The sequence below is a fragment of the Natrix helvetica genome (genome assembly GCF_964273705.1).
Source record: "Natrix helvetica genome assembly, chromosome: 1".
NCBI lineage: Eukaryota > Metazoa > Chordata > Lepidosauria > Squamata > Natricidae > Natrix > Natrix helvetica.
This window is the reverse complement of record NC_138548.1, coordinates 261,606,735-261,634,406: the sequence shown is the minus strand read 5'-3', so window position 1 is coordinate 261,634,406 and position 27,672 is coordinate 261,606,735. Positions and strand designations below refer to the sequence as shown.

The window sequence follows — 27,672 nt, the reverse complement described above, 5'->3', positions numbered from 1 at the left end:
CTCTCCACTTCATAGAAACAATAAAGAAACAAAACTTACAACCCAGCGACCTACTCATGAGTTTCGATGTCATATCCCTCTTCACCCAAGTGCCCATAAAAGAAGCCTTGACAGCTATCCAGAACAAACACAACCCCCCTAAACACATCCTGGACCTGACCAACCACTGCCTAACCAACACATACTTCATCCATAATGGACAAAGATACAAACAGATAGAAGGAGCACCCATGGGATCACCCCTCTCACCTCTCATTGCAAACTTATACATGGAACATTTTGAAACCAACGCCTTAGACAAATCTAAACACAAACCCAAACTCTGGCTTAGATATGTTGATGACACTTTTGTGATTTGGCCACATGGGAAAGAAAAACTGGACAACTTCCTCACACATCTCAACAGCCTACACTCCAAAATACAATTCATCATGGAAATGGAAACAAACAAACAACTTCCCTTTCTGGATGTCCTAATCTACAAAAAACCCAATGGCTCCCTAGGACACACCATCTACCAGAAAAAAAAACACACCAACCGCTACTTAAATGCACAATCCCATCACCACCCTGCACAGATCAACTCTGTAGCCAAGACCCTCATCTCCAGAACCAAACACCTAGCTGACAAAGACCACCTGAAAACTGAATTACACAAACTCACAAATGTATTAATCTCCAATGGATTCCAAAGAAAAACAATCACCAACCTAATCCAAAAGGAGACTCCCCCAAAAAACCAAGACACAGAACAGGACAATGGCATCGCCCTACTCCCTTATATCAAAGGCACCACAGATAAAATCAGCAAAATTCTCCACAAGCACAATATCAAACAGCCTTCACCACTGACCAAAAAATAGCCAACATCTTAAGAAACCCCAAAGACAAAATCCAGCTAGAAAACCAAGGAGTCTACGAAATACCATGCAAAACCTGCCCTGCAACATATATAGGACAGACAAACAGGACAATAAATGCACGCATCACAGAACACAAGAATGCAGTAAGAAAAAAAGAAAAAAACTTCCTCCCTTTTCCAGCACCTTAAAGCTACAGGACATGAAATCAATTTTGAAGGAGCCAGGTTAATCTCCAAAACAGAACACCTCAACAAGAGAATAATTATGGAAGCCATCGAAATAGAGAAACACCCCCACAACATGAATAAACGTGATGATACCTCCCACCTACCAAACATCTGGAAACCAGCCCTAGCCAATAAACGAACACCACCCACCATCCAGGCCGTTACAATACAAAAGAACAAGGAACACACAGCCAGCACCAATCAGCACCAATCTACCAATCATGATACAACCACACTGTCAGGGGAAAAAACAAACACCCTGGAGAAAATGTGAGATCAATGGACCAGGCTGATTCCCTTCAGCATATCTTTTGAGATATTAAGAAAATAAAATAAAAGTCTTTGAGAAGTATTCTAATTAATAAACAAACTTTAATAAAAGTAAATAAAAGTAAAATAAACTAATTGTTACATTTTGATAATAAAAGCTCCGGTTGCCAGCTCCCTGGCAATCGGACAAAGAACAAAGGAAGAAGTTTCTGGAATGTGTGACGCATGCGCAATAAATCACTTTCAGATAACATTTTGTTTTATGACCTGCACAATAAAGCTTTCTTAGTTTAACTCTTGAATGTCAGTTCAGTCAGTTCAGGCCTAGCAAACTTTTTAACATCGTGACACACACAACCAATCATTCCACCTACTGAAACAAAGCCAGCACTCCATCCCCTCCCACCAAGATATACAGAAAGACGGCAGCTCCAGTCACACTTTAAGCCAAAGACCACAGCCTGAAGATGGCGAGTGCGATCTCGCTGAAATGTTGCAAAGACAATCTCAATCTTACACAGGAAAAGACCCGAATACAACAAAACCAGCATACCTACACTCGTGAAAATCTATATATATATTTATATATATAAATATATATATATTTGTGTTACAACCCCTGGTATGATTAAAGTCTCCCTTTATTTATCAGTACAAATATAACATATATATATATATGGAGTAGTGAGGTCCCTCCCATATTTGGGCATACCAGGGGTTGTAACACAAACACAAACACAAGCACAAACACACATACATACATACATACATACATACATACATACATACATACATACATACATACATATATATACGGAATGTCTGGAAGAGGTATGGGGTTGAGATGTGATCAATAAGCTGATGACATTCTGTTATATCAGTATCCTAGCCCTATTTGGAGATGCTATGGAAAACCTTAACCTGGGTTGGAGGTTGTCAGAGGTACAAGAGTGCTTATTAAAAATGAAGTTGCTAGTCATCAATAAACATCTAGGCAAAATAATAACATCAGTCCCAGTAATTAATCTCTGATCACATCCCAAATGACTTGGATTGGAATTTGGAGGTTCGTCTGAGCTCACATCTCCTGCTCAAATAGCAGGTGGAAGCTGTGGCTAGGAAGGGCGGGAGACTTCTGTCCTGCCTCAGCTGGTGTGGTAGTTGCTTTGTCTCTACTTTCACCAAGTTGATGAAATAAATATCTTTTCATTGTGGTTAACACGAGGTGGGGCGGTGGCAGGGTGAGAAGATGAATCTTTTCTTTTGAAAAAAAGTTTTTTTATTTATTTCTCATACATACATTCACAAATATACATTCTCATAGCTATTATTAATATTATGTGGTATCTTTTAACATTTGTAACAATTCATTTCTCTAACTAAAGGTTTAAAAATATAATTGGGATTGCTTTGCTGCCATTCCATACATCCATCTTGTTTTACCACAACCCAACTTCTTCTTCCCTCTTCTTTTCTCCTACTCTCCCATCTTCTCTACTTTCTTTTTTCCTCCTCTCCTATCCCTTTTCTTATTCCCCTTCTCTCCCCTACTCCTCCCCTCTTCTTCCCCTTCCTGCCCTCTCTCTCCTATTCTTACTTTCCCTCCATTTCATCCTCTCCTTTTCCCTACCTTGGAAGAAGATGAATCTTGACCATTTGCTAAACCAGCAGGTTTAGCCATCGGTTAAAATCTGTTTTAGCTTTGTGCAAGTATTTTATGGTGGTATAAAGACATAATTGCTCTCAGGAAATGAATGAAAAATGGCCATTAGTACCTAACAAATTAGATATGGTGCTGAAGGAAGGATGGAGCTCACACTAAACTAAAGCCAAAGAAAGATAAGATTGTTTAATAATACCAATAATATATTGTTGTAGGCATATTTTTCTCCTACTAATTCCCAGAAGGCAGAGAAATGACTTTTAGGGAATATTAAGGTATTAATGGATAATTCTAGAAGATCTCCAGATAATATGCATAACAATGTCCTTTTAAAAATAAGTACTCATTTTAGAAATAATCACAATAACTTCTTAGATCTTTGGCCAAGGCTAATTAATGGACAAAAGGACACCAGCAGAAATGCCACTCATTAAGCCACCATTATCACAGGTATCATGTTTCTTTGTTGTCAAATGAATATGTTAGCAACACATACTCATAGCTGTTGCAGTCTTTAAGCTTATTGAATTTACAAGACACACTTTGAATAGATTTTTGTGTATATGCTGTCACATATATTGAAGTATGTGCTACTTAGTTTTGACAGATCACTAGAGAAGCTGACACTGTGTCTATGCAATAAGACATATGTTACATAAGTAAGCAGCAAGTTCATTAACTTATTGTCAGCCAAATAACACATTTTAGACTCATGCATGAATTGCCACATAAACCCTGGGGAGGGGGGTGGAAATACTCGGATGGTTAGTATGTAGGACTGCACAACTTTTTAAGCCAGAGTGTGCAATATGAAGCCAGAGTTGAACTAATCTTCTTTGGATACAATGTGTTGTAGAGCCATTTAGTATTGTAGTTTATCTGAGTAGTATTTCACCTGAGAAAATTGATAACATAACCTGAAGCTTTCGTGCAAAGGAAAAAAAAAATATCAGGATGTACAAATCCAGGGAAAGAATTTATCAAATTATCCATTTTCCCAGTTCTGTAATGTTATATCCATGAGACTTTGCAAACATTCAAGATTCCATGTACTAGCATTTTCAAACAGTTAGGTACCTTGTTTTCCTCTTAATGATTAGAGGCCTTGGTTCAAAGTTTCATATATATTTTTCCTAGAAAAGGCAGCCAACTATTTTTCCTAGAAAAGGCAGCCAGCCATTGTCATATACTTTCATCATTGATCGAATTAAGAGAGTTGTGCCTTCTTCTAATTAGATTGAACAGAATTTCCCACAATGATTTCCCAGTAAAGCTGTGCTTATCTACCTAAAACTACTGTCCTGCCAGTAAATCTATGAGGGACACTTTTAAGTTTCTCAGTCCAGAAGCAAGTGGGGGGGGGAGCCTAGTCCAGATGCATTACTAACAGTGTCATATACCAAGATTCAATATTCTCATCAATAGCACTGAGTCTTTAAAATACATTAAAATATCAGTAACTCCTAACTTCCTTGAGCTTTCTTTTTTGGTGTCAGAATACACCATTTTCGTTGTTCTTCTAGATTACAGGTAGTCCTTATGTAGTGACCATAATTGAAATTGGCACCTCAGTTGTTAAGTGAAGACATTGTTAAGTAAGATGGCAATTGTGCTTATGATCTTACTTCAGCTTTCCTTTGTTTAACAGATCTTCAAAGGTCATAAATGAAAGGACTGGCCATAAAGTTACTTCTCCATCATCATCATAACCGCAAACAGTTGCTAAACAAGGCAATCACTAAATTAAGACTATCAGTATCCTGGCAACATCTTGAAATTCTTAGTTACAGACTATATGTAATCTATATATAGACCAGTTGTCTACAGTTATTTCAGGACTAAGTTGTCCTTTTCTTGCCTTGCTGACAACTTGAGTGAAGTTGCTCCTACTATGCTATCTGTGCTTAATTTAATCATAAAGTGTTCCATTAATCCAATATTCTAAGTTTGCATTACAATGAACCAAAAACTAACAATACAGATTGGGTTTCTATAAAATGCTAGGCTAAAATGGGTTTGGTAGTTGTGATTTGTTCTGTCATACAAACTCAGTCCATTTATTATACAAGCACACTGTCCCAAGGAATTTACACTGAGTTTACTTAGTTTCAGCAATATATAGATTCTACTCAGTCTTCCCAAGCCTCGAAGGACATACCCCACCCCTCTCCCAAAGCCTCTTAATTGTTACAATTTTATAATTTTTAAAATAAGAAAACTGGGAAACATTGAATATATGACCGGAAAGTAATCATTATAGCCATATCTAAATTTAATATACAGCAATTATCAATACAACTGTTTTTGGTTTTGCTTGACTAGATCAGGGCTCACAACATTGCAACATTTTTCCCCTTCACTAAAATAGGGTTAGGCATGGCCAGTGTGTGATGCATCTGGCCCGCAGGCTGCAAATTTGACAACCCTGGACTAGCTGATAATGATGAAGATGATAAATTCCAGCTCCTCCTTTGTTATACAACTCAAGGGTTATGTGAGGCCCTCAGCCTGGAAAAAGTTGTGCACCCTGTTCTCCGTTTTTACTTGTAAATATAATTGCTCTATTTTAATATTTTATTCAAACAACTTCTATATTACTGATAGGAAATTGCATGGACTTATCTTTGTAATCTTCAGAGGTTCAGCCTTTTATTCTGTTCCCTGAGCAAGATTTCCACTATTCAGATAATATTTAGAGAATCAGTGTTGTTTCATCCCAAAAATGAACCTAGTAAACACAAGGCCAGTTTCCTTAGGTTTACTATTCTTCACTTTGTTCTCCAAAAGAACTGATATTCTTGAATTGAGCTCAACTTCTGGAGATTACAGAGATACATCGCTGCAATTTCCTTCAATATTAATATAGAAGTTGTTGACATTGTCTTCTACTGATGGCTTGTATTGTTGTTATTAAAAAGCTTCTCAGTGCTAGAATTCCTGGACATCTCCTATCAAGTACTTATCAAGCTTAGATTCTGAACCTAGTTGCCCATGTGCTATCACTTTCTGAGCATAAAGGGACATATAATTGTGAATGAATTTTTGAACAGCCCTGATCTCAATGGAATTTGTATTCAAATAACTCTGTCCTACATACCAGAAGCTGAGCATGTTTAAGTGGTCTGCAAACACTGGAAAATGTCTTTTTCCTACATCTTTCCATTAGGAAGACTAGGCATTTGAGTGCCTGTTTCCTGCTCTTCTGGAGGAGATGTTGATTCTTGACCCCACCCTGCCTCCCAGGGATTTCTGTTTCTAAGGAGGAGTGCATTTCTGAAAATGGATTGCAAAATACTGCTGGAGGAAAAGTAGGTTAGATTTACTTTCTATTTGAAACAACTTGTAAATCCAATGAGTGGTAATGTGACAGTACTCTGTGTTTGGGAATGCATCATGAGAATAGAACACAGTGCACAGCTTAATATTAGTGCCCAATGTAATGATGAAATAATTATTTGGTAAGGGTACAATTATCCAATCAAATCATGGAATTTAAAAAGTGTTATGAAGTACTTTGAAAACTTATTTAAGTTATAACTCACATTCCTATCATACATGAGAATTTCAAAGACAGCATCATTGCAGGTGTTCCTTATTTTACATTGCCTCAAGCTGAGTAATTTCAGTTTTCCTAAGTGTAAGTCTTGTTCTGGTTTCCACAGAAGTAATGCTGACCCAAAATGAGTAGCAGACTTTATATTTAAGAATACTACATATCTAACAGTAATCATCCTATCTAGCTAAGCATAGTGATTGTCCCATAGAAATCTTTATTGTCTGTTCTGGTACGGAATAGAAATTAATTTCAGAACTGGCATTGCCATTACTCCTCTATATATTTCCAATGCCCCTAAAGCAAAGAATATAGTTGCAAAAGAATAATGACTGCATTACACCATCTTTTTTCTAATAATGGAATTAATAAATTGCCTTATTACCTCCAGACAACTGTAACGCGTTAGAGCAAAAACAACCAAAAGCCATAAAGTCTAAAATGTATTATGGAAAGTTTTTTTTTTCCCTATAATAAATGGTAAGGCTTTAATATTACTACAAGATTCTTGTTTTATCATCACACACAAAATGAGCCAACTGTAAGGCAGAAGGTAGAGCTAGGGGTGGGCTACTACGGGTAGCTAACATTATGGCTGATTCAGAGAACCTCCAAATCCCACCCCTGGCTGGACATGCCCACCCTGCCCCTCCCAGGAATCCTCACATGGCCCATTTTAGATGCCAGGTGCGTGCAGGGCCTGCGTGGAGGCTCGGGGGGGGAAGAGAAAAAACAGACTTCCTGGAAGGCCTTCAGAACCCGGGGAGGCAATTTTTGTCCTCCCAGAGGCTTGAGTAAAGCCTCCAGAGCCTGGGGAAGGTGAAAATGCCCCCGCCCCCAGCCATGGTATAGGAGGCCGACTAGGCCATGCCCACCATGGCCATACCCACCCAGTAACCAGCCAGAGTACCCGTTGCTGAAATTTTTGAAGCCCACCCCTGGTATAGCAAACTGTTACTCAAACTCCACAATATAATTCAGCCACAACTACAACATTTGAGTCTTCTTTATTTCAATAATATAATTATATGTCTAATTAAACGTCATGGAAATCCATGGAAGTGGAATGTGCTATAGAAGCTACACAGAACTAACCTGGTATTTCAAGGAGGTATGAAATTTTGATTTCATAGCCAGCCCTGCTAAGCATATGAACTTATTTCATTGAAGCAGCTTTCATTTAATAGTGACACTGCTTAATGGATATATGGCAATCACGTCCTTTCTTTCAATTAGTTGTTTGTCTGGATTAATATTTCTGTAAAATAGTGTAACTATGAAACCTTAAAAAAAAAAAACCAATACTTCAAATATCCACAGAATCATTGCTTCTTTCTCAAACTGCACATAAATGATCCTAGTTTAATATTGATGAAGGATGGGAAGTTTCCCTCCCACCTTCAATTAACGAGGTGTGGATCGTCGCCCCTCCTTGCAGCACATCTCCAGATAAGAAATAAAACCCGATAACATGTTCTAATGAAAAACAAACTTTAATATGAAAAATAAAATAAAACAGATCTATCTAATTGTTACATTTTGGCAAGAGCAATTGTCGCCCACCTTCTCCGGTAGGCAGACGAAGATCAGAAGAAAAGTTCAAGAAAGTGTGACGTATTAAGAAACGTGTTAAGAAGCATGCGCAGTAAATCATTGTCAGATAAGAAAAACTTCTCTACAGTATAACTCATAATAGAAGCTCAATTGACAAACCAAAATAACGCAGTGACACCCCTTCTTTTGCTAGTTGGGCTGATGTCATCAAATCATAAAATAAGGCACATCTTCTTTCGCAGATACTCATGTTGAGCTGCTGGAAGTGGTTTGTTGAGCATGTCAGCAATTTGATCATGTGTAGAAACATATTGCAATTTAATAAAACCTTGCTTAACTAATTGCTTTGGGTTTTGATAACAAATGTCAATGTGTCTGGACCTTGAACCTGTGAATGTGACTCAGAAATGTAAACCACCGATGCATTATCTTCCATCACGGTGATTGGTCGAATCGGATGTGTCCAGATATCTGTGATCAAAGCATCAAACCACGTTAGAGAATTACAAGCATCTGAAACACAAGCATATTCAGCTTCAGTAGATGAACATGAAACAAAACTCTGTTTTCTCACTTGCCAGTAAACAGGACATCCATTCAGGAACATCATGTAACCTGAAGTATTTTTGCGTGATTTCTTATCACTTGCCCAATCAGAATCTGCATAACAACATAATTCTGCATAATCGGTGTGTGTTGGCTCTAGCAATAACTTCATGTGTTTAGTGTGTTTCAGGTATTTCAATAACTTCTTAATGCATGTCCAATGAAATTGTGTTGCCTTACCTACGTGTCATGATAAAAGATTAACACTTAGTGCAATGTTGGGTCTGGTCCAACTACTAATGTACAATAGTGACCCAATGACTGAACGATAAAGTGTTTGGTCCTCGAACTCAGGACTTGGTTCATGTGTAAAGTTGTGAAAATCTGTTTGCATGGGTGGCTTTGTTGTGTTAGCATCTTTCATGTTGCAATGGTGCAAAATGTGGTCAATTTTCTCCTCTTGTGAAAGACTAAACCCCTTCTGTGTTTTTTCAATCTGAACACCAAAATAAGTGCTAATGTGACCTAAAGATTTCAGTGTGAAGTATTTCTGCAAACTTTTAGCAAAAATCTCACTCATTTTCTTATTTGGACCAATATAAACAATATCATCAACATAAACAAGAATTATCTCATATGCATTGTTAGATCTTTTTGTGAACACGCATTCATCAGTTTCAGACTTAATAAAGCCCATTGAATTTAGTTTGTCAGTAAGACATAAATACCACATTAAACCTGACTGTTTCAGACCATAAAGACTTTTGTTCAGGAACCAGGTATCCCCTTCTTGCTGTCGGAATCCTGGAGGGCTTCTTACGTAGATCTCTTCATCTAGGTCTGCATGTAAATAGGCTGTGTCCACATCAAATTGGAAAACTTCTAAACCAAGAATAGTTGCAGTGGTTAAAGCAATTTTTACGCTTTCAGTTATAACTGTAGGTGAGTAAGTGTTTGTATAGTCCTCAGGATAACGTTGAGTGAAACCCTGAGCTACAAGTCTGGCTTTGTATAAAGACTCACCATTTGGTTTCTTCTTGATTCTGTAGACCCATCGAGTGCCAAGACTTTCTTGTTTGCTGGAGGTTTTGCAGGTGTGAATACATTAAGTTTTTTTAAACTGTCCATTTCATCCTGCATTGCATCATACCATTTGTCTTGCTCCGAATCAGGAAGCTGCTTGATTTGTGTGAATGTATCAGGAGGAAGACTAACATTGTAAATCAAAGGCAAGGGTGTTTTTGCCAGTTGCCACGAATATCGTTGTGGAGGGATTCCTTTTGTGACCCTCTTGGAATGTCTTGGAACAACAGTCCATTCTTCTTCTTCTTCGTCCTCGTCCTCACGTTTGTCGCTACCATCAGCATCTGTGGCTTGCGAAGATGGAACATCAGGTTGTGAAAAACTGGTAGAAGAAATATCTGCCTGTGAACGTTGGTCATCAGGCTGTGTGGCATCTTCAACATCATCTCTAGGAAAATAAAGTCCAGGATCATTGGAATGAATCTTGGACCAGTCAATATCTTCCTCAAAATTAGCAGATTGTGAAATGACAATTGCATGTTTAGGATCAATAAATTTGCTCCATTTTGAATTATCATCAATACCCATAAATCTCAGTCTCTTTGCTACTGGACCTCCTTTTCTTATTTGAGCTAAGGGAATGTTCACCATAGCGTATGAACCAAAAATGTGGAGGTTCTGGAGATCAGGCTTGTAGCCATACATCATGTAGAAAGGAGTTTAATTTATTACACTGCTCCAAGTACGGTTGACAATGTAATTTGCATATTTGATTGCTTCACCCCAGTATATGCTACCGAGATTGGCATCTTCTAGAAGACAACGCATCATGGTTTGTAGAACCCCTTGTCTTCTTTCTACGACTCCGTTATGAGCCAGTGTATATGGAGCGGATGTCTGATGAAGAATTCCATTCTTACGCATCCAGTCCTGGAAACGCTGAGACATGAATTCTGCACCACGGTCGCTCTGGATTCTGGCGATGCGAACTTGGTATTGGGTAGAAACAAAAGTTGCAAAGTCTTTAAAGATCTGAAAGGTCTCAGATTTCTCTCTCATAGGATATACAAATCCATATCTAGAATGATTATCTACAATTGTTAGAAAATACTTTCTGCCACCAAATGATGGTGGGAAAGGACCCACTATGTCAGTGTGTACCAAATAAAAAATGCGTGTTGACAGGCGTGTAGCATGTTTGGGAATTGCAGTTGCCTTGGATTTAGCTTTCCTGCAAACTGCACAATCCAAAAACACCTTACACCCCTTAAGATCCAAACCTTTTGCGAACTCCGGCATTTTCCTAAGAACACGGAAACTGGCATGCCCCAATCTTCTATGCCACTTGTGGATACACCTGGAATGCAAAGGTGTACCAGTTAGTGAATTTTCAACATTAAAAGTTTCATGAGGAACCTCAGGCTTGCTCTGAGCAACCTGCTTCTTTTTTCTCTGTTTGTTGGCTTTAGGAACCTTTGGAGTAGCAACGGGTTCTCTCTCTGAAGCAACTCTCTCTGGGCCCGTGCTATCCCTTTTTGGAGTTTGCATACTTGCCTGTGCTTTTGGCTTTAAGTAATAAACACCACCAATCAGCATGGTTTCAGCAACAATATCTCCATCTTTCACTATGTAACTTGCTTTCTCGAGGTGGTGAACCTGGAACTTTAGCTCTCTAGACAAGTGACTTTGACTAAGCAAATTACTGGTTGCTGAAGGTATGTAATAAACATCAGGGATGAATGTATTGAGCTCTTCAACGTAAACAGTTCCTTTTCCCATGACCTTACAAGTGTGGTTGGAAAAGGTGTACAATTCTCGATATTCGGGCTCGGGCTCGGGCTCGTCCATCTCTGTTAAAAGCTCCTTTCTGTAGGTAACGTGTAAAAATAATGTAGTGACAAATATGATATTTGGTGCTCTGTTTCATAGCTCCAGCTGATGAATATAGAGGTGGATCTAACTGCAGCCAAAAAATTTGGCCACAACAGTCAACAATTAGATGAGGAAAGAAACTATGTAAATCATATTGCTTTTGAATTAATTATATAATATACAGAGCTTCAGACCTGGAAGACTTCAAATGAGTGGAAGTCAGAGGTGGGTTCCTGCCGGTTCTAACCAATTCAGTAGAAAAGGTTCATGAAATCTATTGTACCGGTTAGAAGAGGTTCCACCGGTGGACCCGGAAGTAAGTTCTGGAATGCCTGCCTCGGCCCTGTCGTTCACTCACCCCACCCATTCTGTCGCAGCTCGAGTTCAACCAATCAGTGAGCTGGCTGGAATTGACCCGCCCGCCTCTAACACCCATTTAAAAGAGTGGTGCCAATGGCAAACATTCCTCTTTTGAAAAGAGTCTTTCTCTTTTGAAAAGAGTCTTTCTCATTCTCGAGCAGCTGCTGCATTGCGCTTACTGATCGGGTCCTCCCTTCGCTTTGCTTCAGGTTCCAGCAGCTTGCTGCTTCCCACAGGTAAGCAACTAAGTGCAAGGGGGGAGAATGGTGGGAGCCTAGCGTACGCCAGCTCGCGGCTTTCGTGAGGGAAGGCCTTCTGGCCTTCCCTCGCAAAAGCCGCGGGCTGACATACGCTGCATGGTCAAAAGGGGGTGGGTGCAGCGGGAGGCCACCATACGCCAGCTTGCAGCTTTCACGTACAAAGGCCTTAATGCCTCCCCTCGCGAAAGCCATGGACTGGCATATGCTGCGTGGCTGAAAGGCGTTAGGCAGCAGCAGGAGGCTAGCATAAACCAGCTTGTGGCTTTCGCAAGGGAAGGCGGTCAGGAGACTAGCATACGCAAACCGCGAGCTGGCATACACTGCATGGCCGAAATGGGCGCAGCAGTGGTGACAGGAAGCTAGTGTAAGCCAGCCTGCAGCCGAAAGGCGGTGGGCTGTGGCGGTGGTAATGGTGGGAGGCTAGCATATGCCAGCTAGCGCCTTTCATGAGGGAAGAGTTTCAGGCTTTCCCTCTTGAAAGCCGCGAGCTGGCGTACGCCGCGTGGCCGAAAGGGGGTTTCCTGCTACCCTCCCGGCCTTCCCTCCCCAGTCCTCAGCCTTGCCTGGCTGACTAAGCCTGTCAGGCCGTGGGCCTAGCTGTCGTGGTTGTCCCTTGTCCCTTCAGTCCAGCTTACCTGCTGCCTCGTCGCCTGCCTGCTCCCTGCTGCATCCATCACATCGGAGAGCTGCTGATTCTGCCTGCTGGTAAGTGACCCGATTTTTTTTCTTTTATGCTTTTAATATTTTTTAAAATAATATTTTATTTATTATGTACATAATTTTTTAAAATCATTTTATATAAAAGTATTGAGTATAGAATTTTTTAACTGATTTTATTTTAATTTATTGTGTGTGGAATACTTTTAACTGGTTTTATTTTAATTTATTCTGTATAGAATATTTTTAATGGTTTTATTTTAATTTATTGTTTATAGAATATTTTTAAATAGTTTTTAAGGATTTTTTTTATTATTTATAGAATATCTTTTTAAAAAAAATATTTTAGGGAATTTTTATTTATTTATTGTTTATAGAATATGTTTATTACAAGAAATGTTATTCCTTTTTGCAAATGTTTTATTTGTGATGCAATATGTTGCTTTTAAGTGTACAGGTTGGTGCATGGTTTATGTGTCTCAAGGTGGCTGCTTTTCTATGGGCAGGCCAGGTTGGTGCAAGGTAGATTTTGTGTTTCTGTGTGATACCTGGTTGTTTAGGTAATTGTGAGGTTGTTGCTGGTTCTGTGAGCTTCCTGGCACTGTCCTTTATAATTTCCCACAATGCCTTTCCCACACATTAATAATGATCAAGTACTAATAATATTTCCTTATTCATTTTAGTGACCTTTCCTTACATAATTGGTGTTTTCTTTCATACTTTTAGATTTCTAATTTCTGTTTCTGTTAGTTAGCAATTGCTAAAATAAATTCCACGTGAAAAATTATTCAAAGACTTCTTGATTTTAATTGTCAATTTGTTCATTCCTGCACATTCTAATATTTATTCATTTTCATATCTTTGTTTTTCCACTGTTGTGCAAACACAATTCCAGCAGCTGTTAACATGTGTAAAATTAAATATGTATTGTATTCCCTTTGAAATGTCCAAACAAATATTACTGGTTTAAAATCCATATCTTGTTTTACCATTCTTCTAACCATGACACCACTAACTCTTGAAGAGCTACTTGGTCTGTCCTAAGTACTGAACCTAATTCATATATTCCTGTTTTTTGAACTGAGGAATACATTTCAGAAAAAGAAATCTGTATTGCTCTGTGAATCTACCTATGACATTCATTCTTGATCTAACTTCTTAGATGAAAAACTGTATCTTTCCTGTTTGTTGAGGGACATCCTTCCTGAAAAGACTGTACATTGTTGGGTGAAAACAGAGGTCTCTTCTGTTACCTGTACTGTAGTCCTCAGCTTACAACCACAATCGAGTCCAATATTGTTTTATTTCTTCTGCAGTTCGTATTATTTAACAGGATGAAGAGGCAACAGAGTATGACGGCTAGGACAGTCATCTTTCCTATGTAAGTAGCTGTTTTATTGCTTTGTGTGCTTGTTTCATCCTTAATATAGTAGTACAAACAATTAAAGTCTTCCTTTCTGTATCTCTTTGTGCAGGCCATTCATTGGAGCAAGGTGGTCAGTGGGTGATTTCAATACAGAAAAGAACAGTAATCTTCCTTTTCTACTATTTTGTGTGCTGGTTTCATCCTAATGCAGTGCATGCAATGAAAGAGTTCATTTCTGTGTCTCTTCTTTGTGCAGGCCATTCATTGGAGTCAGTGATATTGAAGACTGGCAAGGATGGTCATCTTCTTTCTGTAAGTAGCTCTTTTATTGTTTTGTATACTTATTTTAATCTTATTTAAGTAGTAAGTACACAAAATAATAAATTTCCTTTTTTATATCTTCTTGTAGATCATCCATTCAGTGACGTCGTCTTGGCCACTCCCAACCAGTGACATGACTGCCAAGCCACTGCCACCTGGTCACATGACTGCCAAGCCTCTCCCACCTGGTCACAGGGCCGGCAAGCCACTCCCACCCAGTCACATGAACAGCAAGTCACTCCCACAAGGAAGGGCACACCCACAGAAGAGGTTCCCAAAAATTTTGAAACCCATCACTGGTGGAAGTGTAGCAGTTAGGGAAAACTAGTGTAATAGCTTGGTTGGATACTTCTCCCACTGGTTTTTATGCTTCTACCTTTAAACTCCTTACCTATCCTCTATTAGAATTCATTGAGGATTAACTAGCCAAAGGAACTAGATATTTCTGATGAGCAATTTCTCATATTCAGGCATCCTTGCATCTGCTAGACTTGTCTTTGAGGTGGGTGTATTCCTTAGGGGCTTCCAAAGATTTCAATACCATATCAGGCACAAATGCTGTGAGCCCCTTTACTGAACAGCACCATATGTTTATATATTGCCAACTGGTTTTTTTAACTTGTTTTTATTGGGATGTTGTTTTAACTGTTGTGAGCTGCGAACAATTACTAGCTGGGTGAATATACATATCGAATAAATAAATAGTAAATAGGTAAGCTGAGATACTAATATTGTACATAATTACATCATATTTATTTTCTCTAGAAACAGTGAACAAGATTATTATTAATTCAGTTCTGAATTTTTTGGGAGGGAGAAAATCTGTTAGACAATTGATAATCCATGGATGTTCCTAGAGGGAATAAGTCTACCATTTGGAAAATCTTGTTTTTATGGCCCGGGAATTAACCTTCTACTGTAGATCTTTTCTTATAACAACAATGTGAACAATAATATTTATAAATGCAAATATTGCTACTCACAGCAACAAAGGAGACAAAGGCTATCAGTGGGATAATTAACTTGATTAATTTGGGCAAGTTAGTGCTCTAACCTTGGTTAGCATTACGCATAGCTCAATGTATTGAGTAAATATAGCCACAGAATTTCTTCTGTGTCTATTCAACTCGGTTATTGCTTAGGTGACAATAAAATGGCAATCCGTGTTTCTTTGAAAACAGTCCATGAAAATAGAGTTTGGCCTATAAAAGTGGTTTAAAATGACCAAACCTGACCATTTAATCAGGAGTAATATTGGCTCAGTTTATCAGAGAAAGTGGACAGGCTTAGTAGCAATTAACTCAAGAAGGAGCTGAATTGCATTATAACAGGTCAGCTTTGATTTAGCCAACACAGTTCTTGAACAGGTTAATTGGCTATAATATTGTTGAGAAAAATTCACCGGAGGAGAAATTGACAAGAACAATGCCAAAGGTTGTATTCTAAATGGGAAGAAAGCCATCAGCTTTGAAATTAAGTGGTTCCCACTCAGCACAAGAAAGGTGACAGGTTTGCTTGCCCAGAAAATCAAAGGTTGCATTGAAATAAATATAATAGCAAACCCAAAAAGTGATTAATGAATTATTGTTGCACACTTAAAACTGTTTCTAATACAATAGCTAAAGAGGGCAGAAAACAAACTCTGAATCAATCTATCAAGCAATTTCTGCAGGATAATTTTCATACATTTTGATTGTATTTCATGGACTTTCTAGCCAAATGAACAGAACCATATAATAGGTATTGGATATCAGTCAGGATAGCAATATATACAATATATATAGAGAGAGAGTTTACATTTTTACTGCATTTCCTCCAATAATGACTATGCAACATACAGTCCATTCATTTAGGTAAAGATTCCATGAAATGAAGTCAGAATTGTGCTGTTTACAAATACAAATGGTCATCTAAACAAGAGGTATTTACAAGGATTATAGGTGCATTTGATGGATGCATACATTTATCATCTATTCTATGAAATGCAGAATCACAATTTGTCAAGTCAGGAATCGCTAACACATTCAAGCCAGGTTAAAGACACTATTTAAATGAATACATATGGACAAAAGTATACACATGTTAAACACATATTCAAACAAAAATGATTCAAAATTTGTTATGACAGGAAAGTTCAAGTGTTAGAGATGTGTGTTCTAAACGAATAAGTTTAGGTTCTGTTTCTACAGTATATACACATGTTTAAATTAATTTCTATTATCTCAATTTTCTGGATTTGTAATATATATTGAATGATAAAGTACCTAAAGTGACTGGATTCATTCAACATATTGGCTAAAATATAGTTGGCTGGTTTGTGATTCATCATGTCATAGGAACACAGCCTCAGGTCATTTATCCAATACTCATTATAGCATCTTCTAGGGTTACCTAGACATCATCAAGACAATACAAAACCTGTCCTCACTATTATCTCAACACAATAGTACAGAGGTGTCAAACTCACGGCCTGTGGACCAAATGCATTATGTGCTGGCCACCCCCATTCCCGGTTTAGCAAAGGGGGAAAAATCGTGATACCTCACGTGACAACATGACATCACAAGTTTGATACCCCTGCAATAGTGAGTGGGTGATGCTGGGAAATACCGTAAATCACTAATGAGGATCTTAATTTTGATTGGGATAGGGTATCTAAAGAACAGGGGTGATTAAAACAGGGTAGGATAAAATATTGCATTTTGTAATTAGTCATGGATAATTAAACAAATACAATACACAGAGACTGCCTTGCCCTCTTTGATTTGTTTCTCTCTTCCTATTTTAGTTTCCCTCTCTCCAAGAATAAGTGGCTTTTAATATAAGGTATCTAGGTAACATTAAAATAAAAGTATAAAGTATGCTTATACATTCGCATAAAACTTCCTAATTCTGCTACAAGCAAATTTGGCAAACAGGAGTAACCTGAATAACTAATCTCTCTGTCAGCCAGGCATTATGCTGAGATGGGCATAGTTCCAACTTGTTCTGTCTTTGCTGTCCTTAAGGTAGCAATTCAGGTGGAAAATGTATAATATTCCAGCTTGGAGCAGGTTCAGAAAAACCAGAGGGACTCCCTTTTCTAAATGGTAACCAGAAAATAAAGTTTGTACTCCTTCCAACCATCCTATCAATCTTCTAAAAGCTGAGGCAGAGGCTGATTCAGTCCTGACAAGTTTTCTCATTCCACAATCGCCTTGAGGACATGGGAAGCAAATGGAAGCCAGAAAAAAAAAACCCACAATAACTTTGCTCCCCAAACTACGTCTTAACTCTTGGCACTTATTATGTTGGCTTTGGAAAGATGACAAAAAGCCAAGTAACTTCTCACATTAGTCCCAAAGTACGAAGTCAGCTCTGTGTCAGGTTTAAAGAGATTTTGTGAGAGAGATCTTTTTCTGGCCAAGGTTCTGTCTCTGATGTAACTCTCATTCTACAACATGAAGTTGTTTTTGAGGAGATATTCAAATGGGATAGGCTTTGTTCAATTTCCTTCCTAGTAACATATCAGAAGAGGAAAGGATTATTTATCAAATGTATTGCTCTACAAGAAGAAAATATAGTTCTAGGTCCCATAAATTTCTTTGTACCCTTCCCTAATAAAAGTAATAATGCCAAAAAACTGGAAACCCAATCCCTCATCCCCCAAATTCTGATGCTTCTAGGCAGCAGCAAATTTAACTCTTTATCCTACCAGGTTCACTAACCCACAGATCTGCCATATATGGTATGATCATTGAGATGAGAGACTTTGCAGTTTTGAAAACTCCACAGGACTGCTCTCCTTTGTTCAGGGCTCAACTATTAAAAATGTGATTCACAACAGACACATATGGAAGATATGTTGTATAGTAGAACATGCCTCTCTCCCAGTGCATTCTTCTTCCTATGCCTCCCAGCTTTTGTTTAGTTTCTAAACATTGGCTTATCTGTCTTTCTAGAAAATGCTAAACCACTGTTCAAAGGGAATTCAAATAATAGCTGACTGTCCATAGAAGAGGTTCATGATAAATCAGCAGAGACTCTTATGCACTCTCTCCCCAACCCTGTCTGTTTAAGAGATTTTCAGGTAGAGACAGAGAGCCTAGACTGAAAGAACTTGACTCTACCATTGCCCCCACCCTAACCCTAACACTAACCCTAACTCCCCCCACACACAATGGGCCAGAGTCCATGGGTAGATTTCAATGCCGTTTTGGAATAAGGGAAAACCCTTGTTTTGACACTGGAATAGCTAGTAATGGACTGAAGATAAGATGAATGTAGCCTCATGAGGACATGGCACTTAAAAGGTTTACTGAGGCATTTGTGACATGGTTGGTTTCAAGAGAGGAAAGACCTTGAATGGAAGCTAGTTCCATGGAGAAATAATAAATTTAACTGGACTAAAAGTAGATTTTTTTTACTTGTGCTTTATTACAAAACAATTACACCTGACAACATTCATATTTTCCTTTGGCCCCATTATATTGGCCTCATTTGGTTCCATCCATGTGTGAGATTGTCATTATTATAAGTTCTTCTTATTCTACTTTTCAATGACAGCCAGGATAGCCTTTATTATTTTGTTTTGCTTTTTCATACATTATATTGGGGATGAGTTCAGATAGTCAGTATTGAGATGTGTATGATCAGAACTATGTCTGGAGAGTGTTTGGTTAATTAACCCTCTGCTCTCTAGCCATTTCCTCCTAGTACAGAGGTGTCAAACTCACAGCATCATGTTGTCATCACGTGATGTATCTTGACTTTTTTCCTTCACTAAACAGGGAGTGGGCATGGTCCGTGTGTGACGCGTCCAGCCCCCGGGCTGCGAGTTTGACACCCCTGTCCTAGCATGTGTCCTATATATTAATAACTATCATTTCCTCAGTTCTGTTTTTGATTCTAACTTATTTTCAGGCTTCAAAAAAGGTTGAGAAATTGCTTAATTCAGGGAAGAAGTTAAGGACATGTTTCTGTTTTGTTGCCATGTTTGTCATTTCATTCATTCCTTCACCCCACCAGTTTCAGTTTACCAGGTCTATATACCATGAGGATGCTACCATTGGCAGTAATTCATGACTTTTTATTACTTATACCTAATTAGAGCAGAAAAATATCCTGCAAATTTCTTCATGTCCTTGAAAATTGAAAAAGGGTCCTACCATGTTAGTGTTTGGATGAGAAATTACCAATCTAGGAAGTTTAAAAAATAGTTTTCTATAGTTGACAAGAGGCCTAATGTATGAATCCATGAAATCACCAGGAATCAAGTTCAGTTCAATGGAGACTTTTTACTGCTTTATTGCTCATTACAGACGCCATGGACTCCAGAGCTCAGCTGCCAGATGAGCTGTCATTACTTGTGTAACTGGGTCAATTCCCCAGATAAACTGACTCCAAGAGCCAGATACTTGCACCATCAAAGAAAGGGCTGAGGATCAAATTAGGAGCAGCAATTTCAAATGTTATTCACCCCTCTTGACATATACTTCCTCAGCAACGTGCTGCCTCCTGATAGGGAACTCTTTCTATTCTGACATTGCATTGTGGATACTGTATTTCTTGCTCAGTGGCCTTTTCCTCGCCCCCACTGTACATTATCTCTTTTCTGGTGTGAGCTGCTGTTGCCAACCCAATTTAAACTACGTCAGTTTGGCTCTTCCTCAAAGCTGAGAGAATGAGCTATCAGCCTGAAAACTATAGCAGCATAAAATGTGCTGCTTCCCTAGGTGATTCCCACCCTAGTATTGTCCTGATGTATTATGAACAAGACATCTTAAGAGCTAGGGACTGTTTTGCCTCCATCTCCTCCCATGAAACCACACTACATGGTGGTAAAACATCCATCGTTACTCTTAATGTGAGATAAAGATGAGGAGCGTTTTGACAGAAGGCTAAAGCAGTGAGTTTCACCATCTATTAAAATTCACTTTCCTTTGTGCAGGTGTTCATACAAATGCATTCAAGGGGAGTCCAACTAATATGTGGTATCAGCTACCACGAGTCTCCTGTTAGAGATGGTTTTAGTGCTCACACAGAACATTATTAAACCTGTGTTCAAAGATAACCTAAGAATAGATGTAAGAAGGTTGAGCTATGAAACAACAAGGTTGCTCTTCCATTTCCTTATGTAGCCTTATATAGCAATTGCCAGTGAGCTAGTGTCTTGTGCGACCCAGGTCTCGAAAATAGGAATTGGCTCAGATCTGACAGGTAGGAGGGAGAGCCTAGTGTGAAAGAACCAGCTTCTCTCACTGCCCAACCTCCGATGTTCCTGCAGGACAATGCAGGCTGGAGAAAACAGGGCATGCCTTCATCCTTTCAAAATGCCCTATGAGAGCTGAGCCGAGCCCAATCCCTGGGAGTCACCTATCCACATCCACAATAGAAGAGTTGACAAAGCATGTCAGTTTGTATCCATGGTAACATTTCTTTAATCAGAACGGAAAACACACTCCTTGAAAACTGGGACAGATAAAGATGGCACAGAACAACAAAAGGTGGCGGAGACATAATTGTGCCATGTTATGTACACGTGTGGGAAGCCTGGCCAGTAACACAGCACCTTTCCTCTTTCACGACCAGGAAAGAATGATTGTCCCCGACATTTTATATTTCCATCCCCTCCCCTTTCTCTCACACCCGCACTTCGGGGCCCGAGGCTAAAGACCCGCTAAGGGTGAGAAGGAAGGAGGGGCGCGCCCTGAGGAGGCTTCTTGGCTTGTGGCTCCCGATAACGTTTGGCGGCTCCGCGTCAAGTGAAACGCCGAGCTGTGCAGGCCGCCGCCGCCGCCGTTTCCCCCCCAGACTAGCTCTCGGAGCTTCTGTTCCGGTGGCCTCTGCGGAACATATATACTGTCAAAGAGCCCGGCTACCGCTGCCGCCAAACTGAGGCGAGGGAGGGGGGGAGTTAACGTAGGCTCCCAGTCTTCGGTGTTGCGCGGGGAGCCGAGATGCGGTTTCTGTGGGAAGGAAGGGCCTCTTTCTTTCGCGCCGGCTTTTGATGGCGCGCCTGTGGGTAACGGCGAGGGCGAGAGCGACGCGAGTGGGAGAAGGGTGGGATTGGCCGACTGCGGGGAGCTGCTTCCAGCCCTCCCGAAGGCTCCTCAGTCAACGTTTGACCGGCAAGCGGGCGGTGGGGGCTGGGTAGCTGTCACGGTCTATGTGCGAGGAATAACTAAACGTTGACTGAGGAGCCGTGGAGGCTTTCGGCGTCTCCTCTCCGCGCACAGTTCACATCTTCCTTGCGCGCGCCGATGCCCCTCCGCCTCGCGCGGCGTGCCACGCTCCCCCGCCCGCTTCTTACTCTCTCCTGCAGCAAATTAAGTGTTTCGAGACGTAATTGAAGAATCCGAGTGTTTTCCGCTTAATTCTGTCTCCCCCCCCCTCACCCACTCCCCCTTTTCCCGTGCCCATCTCAGGCAAGGCGAGAGCACTCCGGCCCCGTACCCGTTCAGTGAAGCAGCACAGATTCCCGGCCGTTCCAAGTGGGATTTTGCAGGACGAGGAGAAGAAGGAGGAGGAGGAGGAGGAAGAGGAGGAGGAGGAGGAAGTGGCGGTGGAGGGAAGGAGCTGGCAGCATCAGCAACGGCAGCAGGCATATTTGCAAGGAAGCGTTTCGGGTCTCGCTCTGCTACTGGGGATTTAAATGTCATTCAAAGCATCCCCAGATCAGTTTACGGCTCCTCTCCGTTTTCTTCCGAAGCGCTGATTTGAGAGCCCCGAATATTGCATTTCTGCGGCTTTACTACCCGAGAAGGTAAGGAGACTGTAAGCCAAAATGCGCGGCGGCGGCATGGTCACCGGGAGGATAACTTCCCCTCCTTGCCCTGCCCCACACCACCCCATCGTCTCTTCCCATCCCCTTTTATCGCCCCCAGGTAGGGTGATGTATTTAGGGACGATCTCCCTCCTCGCTTGCCCATCCTTGATCTGTAGTGAGGAAGCACTATGAAAGCGAGAGCGGGAGATGGCCTTTGAAACCAGACGCTTTGCTTGATGTAAAAGCTGGGCAGGATCTGACTTTTGTACTTTTTTTTTTTTTACTCTGATGTAAAGAACCTTTAAGATCGTAGTATGCCTAACGCCGCTCACGATTCCCAGTCTTTCATTTCTGTGCCCCCACCACCACCGCCTTTCTTTCTTTTTAATCCCCCTCCCCTGAAGAGCAAACAGCCATCAAGCCCCTTCCAAGAAACTCGTCATCATCTGGCATTGCCCCCTCCCCCAAATGCTATAGGCTGAGTCCTTTCTAGCCACCGACTGCAAACTCGGACCCCCTCCCTCCCTGGTTTCACACACCATTTGCTATTCTCAAGGAACAAAAAGTCTAGCTCCCACTCCCCCCCCCACCCCTCTAACCATCACCACCACCACCACACGTGTACGCCTTAGATTCCCTTTTAAACTCTTTCTCTCTTAATTCCTAATCTGATGTTGCGCCTTTCTCTCTTTTAAATTAGCTTGCAAAAGTACCGCAACTCTTGAAACTTCTCGGGTTGCTATAGTGCAGCCCATACATTGTAAAACTCAGAAGAACAAAATGCTGCTAAGCCTCTTGTGCCTTCCTCTCTTTTAAATGATGCATTTCTTTCTTCCCCTTTAATATTTTTTTTAATTCCTTTGTTTCACCTTCCTTCCTTCCTTCCTTCCCTCTTTCTCTTTTGGCAAGGAAATTTGCTCCATCTCCAGCATCAACCACTGCTCCTTTTGATGTTGTGGTACGCCCTGCGCATGCGTTCCACATTAGAATTACTGCACTGGCTAGAATAAGTTGGATCTCTTCTTCTCTTCTACTGAAACCCTAAAATCCAATCAAAAGCTAAAGGGATGCTGAGAGTCCGGAAAAAAGGTTGCTTTGGGATTTGGTCGTTGCCCTTTATAATAACAGTGGTTTGTGCACAGAGGTAAGTGATTAAAGGTTCTCTTCTATGTTAAACCTCCCCCCTCCCAGTCCTTCACTTTGAAATGTATTGTATGCTTCAGTTAAACTGAAGGTGCAAATGAATTTTGAGGAGGAGGAGGAGAGAGAGAGAAGACAGAAAATGTCTCTGAGCTGATGTTTTTTTTTTCCTCTGTCTCTCTTTAGTGCTAATGATCCTAGCAATATGTCCCTAGTAAAAGAGACTGTGGATAGATTGCTGAAAGGCTACGACATTCGACTGAGGCCAGATTTTGGAGGTAATTTGATTACTTTTGTGGAAGAACCTTGCTGCATGCCTAAGCTGCCATGCTCTGGGTTGTGAATGCATGTTTCAAACATTGTCAGGGAGCTGCCTCTCTCTCTCTAATGCACGGGAATTGTCATTTCTGAAGCTTTCTCCAAGTTAAGTCGATGTTCTCCAATTTTCTTTAACATGCAATGACTATTTTGTGTGTGTGTAAGTGTGATTGGCCTCACTGTAGGAATATGTGTTGGCAGCCTGCGTACATTGCTCTCTGTAATGTAAACTTTAATTAGCTTTATTGAGATGCTAATATCCTAAGTTTATCCAGTACTCAATCATCAAGCTACCGTATCTATCCCTGTGGTATTTTATGAGTATTTTAAATTGAAAATATCCTGCAAATTGAATGGTCATGTCATTCAAACCACCCAGGGGGTTTGCTTCTAGTGAAATCTTTCCATGTGCATGTGTCTGTGATGTTTGAAACCTAAATTTAAATTAAGATTCCTTTGGAATATACAACGAGAGAACATTCAAGGAAGCTAATAGCTTGGAATTTAGGATGGGTTGACTTTGCACTTTGCTAGACTCCGTTCACCAGGATGAGTCCACGCGGCAAGTGGGAATCAAAGCCCTACTTGCTTTAAAGCCCTGCTAATTTCCTCTAGTAGGTTGGGGGTCTCCCTCTGTCTGACCAACTAAAAAGACCCTGCGCCCTGTTATTAATGTAGCAAACCTAATGTGTGTTAGTTACATAAACCTTCCTGCTACTGAGAGAGAGAGAGACAGACAGAGAGACAGAGAGACCCTGGAAGAGGCTAACTAAGACTGATAAGTCCTTGTGCCCCACCCCTTCTTGAGTCTGAGCTAATCTTCCCTGTAATGAGTTAAATGGTTAAAGATCACAGTGCAGACTGTCTTATGTTCCAGGTCCTCCTGTGGCGGTTGGCATGAACATAGACATAGCCAGCATAGACATGGTGTCAGAAGTCAATATGGTGAGTACTTCAGCTCACTCCCACCCATCTCCACCCCCTACATTGTATTAAGGTCTGGAATATATTACATCTTGTTACAGGGAAGGGGAACCAATGAAAGTTCTGGGCTTTTTTTTTTCACCTTTTATTTACATTGGCAGCAATGTTTTAGGCCATCCCTTTTCTACTCCCTCCCCAAAAACTGGTGCCTGGTTTTTTCTCTATTTTCTTTCTTTCTTTCCTTTCTTTCTTTCTTTCTTTCTTTCTTTCTTTCTTTCTTTCTTTCTTTCTTTCTTTCTTTCTCTCTCTCTCTCTCTCTCTCTCTCTCTCTCTCTCTCTCTTTCTCTCTCTCTTCCCCCTTTCATTGATTTAGGACTACCTGTGATTCCTGAATATGAAAACTCTGACCAGTGGATTTTAAGGAATAACTATATCTTTGCCTGCATTTTTCATTTGAAATGATATTGAATTGCTATACACACACACACACACACACACACACACACATAAGTATGCACACACAAACACAGAGGAAATCAATTTGTGAGGCTTCACAAGGGCATCTGAAATAAATTATCTTTTTTTTTTTTCAAGTGAATGTTTGCCATTTTAATACATTGGTATTGTTTAACTGATATCATTTGTAGGGTGTAAAAAGCTGGTCAGATTTATTGACAGTTGTGCTATTTAACAGATACCATTTCAGACATGCAGTTAAGAGAATCCTAAGGGAACAATTCTGGCCTCTTTTTGCTCGTGCTGGATTGCCCCCTGCTGACACGATTTTGCACTGCAACTTGTATTTCTGTAACATTTTTGTTCACTGTTTGGGATCACGTTTGAGATTATTTTAGAATGTTGATCAGTGGAAAATGAGATTAGTGTTGACTGTTTCAATATTTTATATGTGCGTTGCTAGTTTTGAAATATACGGGACTTCTATTAGAAGAGGAAGAATGGGTGTTTGTGCATTTTGGAATAAAATTCAGTTTGCTCGCGGAGACATAATTTGACTTTTATTGAAAATTCCAATTTTTATGGTGGGAAAAACAATTTGTAAAGTCTGTAAATATATAAGAGTGATTTTGGTAACTTATTACAGCAGGGCCAGAGTACTTTGTTTTTACACAAGCCATTTGAACATAATTTTGATTACTAGCAAGGATGTCAGTTTTCTGAAACCAAAATTATTGAGAAGTTAATATTCTTCCTGATATAGAGAAGACAGCATTCATCCTTTTAAAAAGCTTTTCTATAGTTAGATTTTTCAAAAAAAATAAGTTCTTAAATTTGGCAGTGACTAAGGCATTGGTGAAACATACAAGCCTACATACTGGCAAGAAGGCAAAGTCTAATCCAAAACAAATTAAAATAACATGAACTTTTGTGAAAGCTAAATTAGAGTTAACACAAAATGCTCAGTTTGTATTTTCAAAGTGTTTATGTTTGTAATAAGAATATTGACTTGACATTAATTAATACTTTCAGTATTCATTCACTGAATTCACTGTGAACATAATTCACTGTTATGCTGTATTCTTGAATGGAAGAACATTTTTTTTTACAAAAATAATATACAGCCACATATTAATATATCTTTGTAATACAGATTGTATAAAAGATACATTATCAAATGGATCTCTATATACTTGTGCTAATGTTAAATTTTATTCATACAAGGTCTTTGTTGTTCCAAATTATTTCATCGTTACTAGATGCAATTCTTTCCTAAATTTAGAAATTTAAATATGTCTATGTGCAAAAAAAAAAAGATTCTTTACACTAATTTCAGATTTGGATAATCTATAGATTATTAAATCCTTTCTTCACAAGCAACTCTTTTGTCATGCTGAACTTTTCCCTACTGACTTCATCCATAGTTGAAGATCATGGTTACAGTCACATGTATCATAGTTAAATTGAATTTGGAGTTAATTCAGTCTCAAAGCTGCTTTCAGCTTCTAGGTAAGCTTAAACACAAATGCTAATGAATTCTAAAGTGTGATATAAATTCAATCTAAAGAACTTGTGCTTGTGTAAGGAAAGGATTAAAGACAAAATCATGTTTTTATATTAATTACCCTTTATCTTTCACCATGATTAAGGGCAAAATTCGGTGAGAATGTACCTGATATAGGCTACAGTTAATTTATGCAAATCTAAGAGGTCATATAGAGCCTTACTTTGTATAAGAATGGTGTTGTTCTTGCATCAAACTTTTTTTTTCAGGAGCAAGAATAAAAGTTGGTGATTTACTTGGTTCAAATTTCTCTTACAGTATATTTCCATGGCAGTGATGATATATTATTCTTAAACCTTGGCAATATTATAATAGAATGTTTATAAGGAAATATAGATTGCCTACTTGTTTGCTGATATCAGTGATCCTTAGCCTATATGACAAAATAGATGTTTTGAAATTTTAGAAGTTACATCTAGGAACATTTACTTAGATGCAGGGACGTGCAGTCAGGGGAGGCAAGGGAGGCAGAGCCTCACTGCTCTCATCATGAAAAGAAAAAAAAGGGAAAAGGGAAAAGGCACACATGATCTGATTCCCTGCCTTCCTGAGTCAGCATGAAGGGGCCCATTCATGTTGACTCAGGAAGGCGGGGAGTGGGACCATGTGTGCTCTGCGGTCCTGCGGCTCGCGCTCCGCGGTCCCCTTCATGTTGACTCAGGAAGGCGGGGAATGGGACCATGTGTGCGGGGAATGGGACCATGTGTGCTCTGCGGTCCTGCGGCTCGCGCTCCGCGGTCCCCTTCATGTTGACTCAGGAAGGCGGGGAATGGGACCATGTGTGCAGGAGGCTGAGGCTCCCATTCCCCGCCTTCCTGATGACATCACCAGCCTCACCAGCCATAAACCTCACCACACATCACTGCTTAGACGTCAGCATCACTTTGTCCAATATACTTACTCACCAGTAAATGAGCACATTCTTATTTTGTTTTGAATAAAAAGTTGAGGAGTCACTATAAATCTTTGGTTGTTTCTGACAACACCA

General features: G+C 39.8%; 1 protein-coding gene across 3 annotated transcripts in view; it reads left to right on the top strand.

Annotated features, from left to right (window-relative positions):
- Positions 1 to 22,018: 22,018 nt before the first annotated feature.
- Positions 22,019 to 27,672, top strand: part of GABRB2 (gamma-aminobutyric acid type A receptor subunit beta2) — a 112,527-nt gene continuing 106,873 nt past the window's right edge. For all 3 annotated transcript variants that reach the window (XM_081932588.1, XM_081932587.1, XM_081932586.1), the window contains exons 1-4: positions 22,019 to 22,279; positions 23,192 to 23,426; positions 23,609 to 23,700; positions 24,618 to 24,685. In XM_081932588.1, coding sequence (XP_081788714.1) covers positions 23,350 to 23,426; positions 23,609 to 23,700; positions 24,618 to 24,685 — 237 coding nt within the window. In that variant the 5' untranslated portion in view covers positions 22,019 to 22,279; positions 23,192 to 23,349. The remainder of the gene's footprint in view (positions 22,280 to 23,191; positions 23,427 to 23,608; positions 23,701 to 24,617; positions 24,686 to 27,672) is intronic.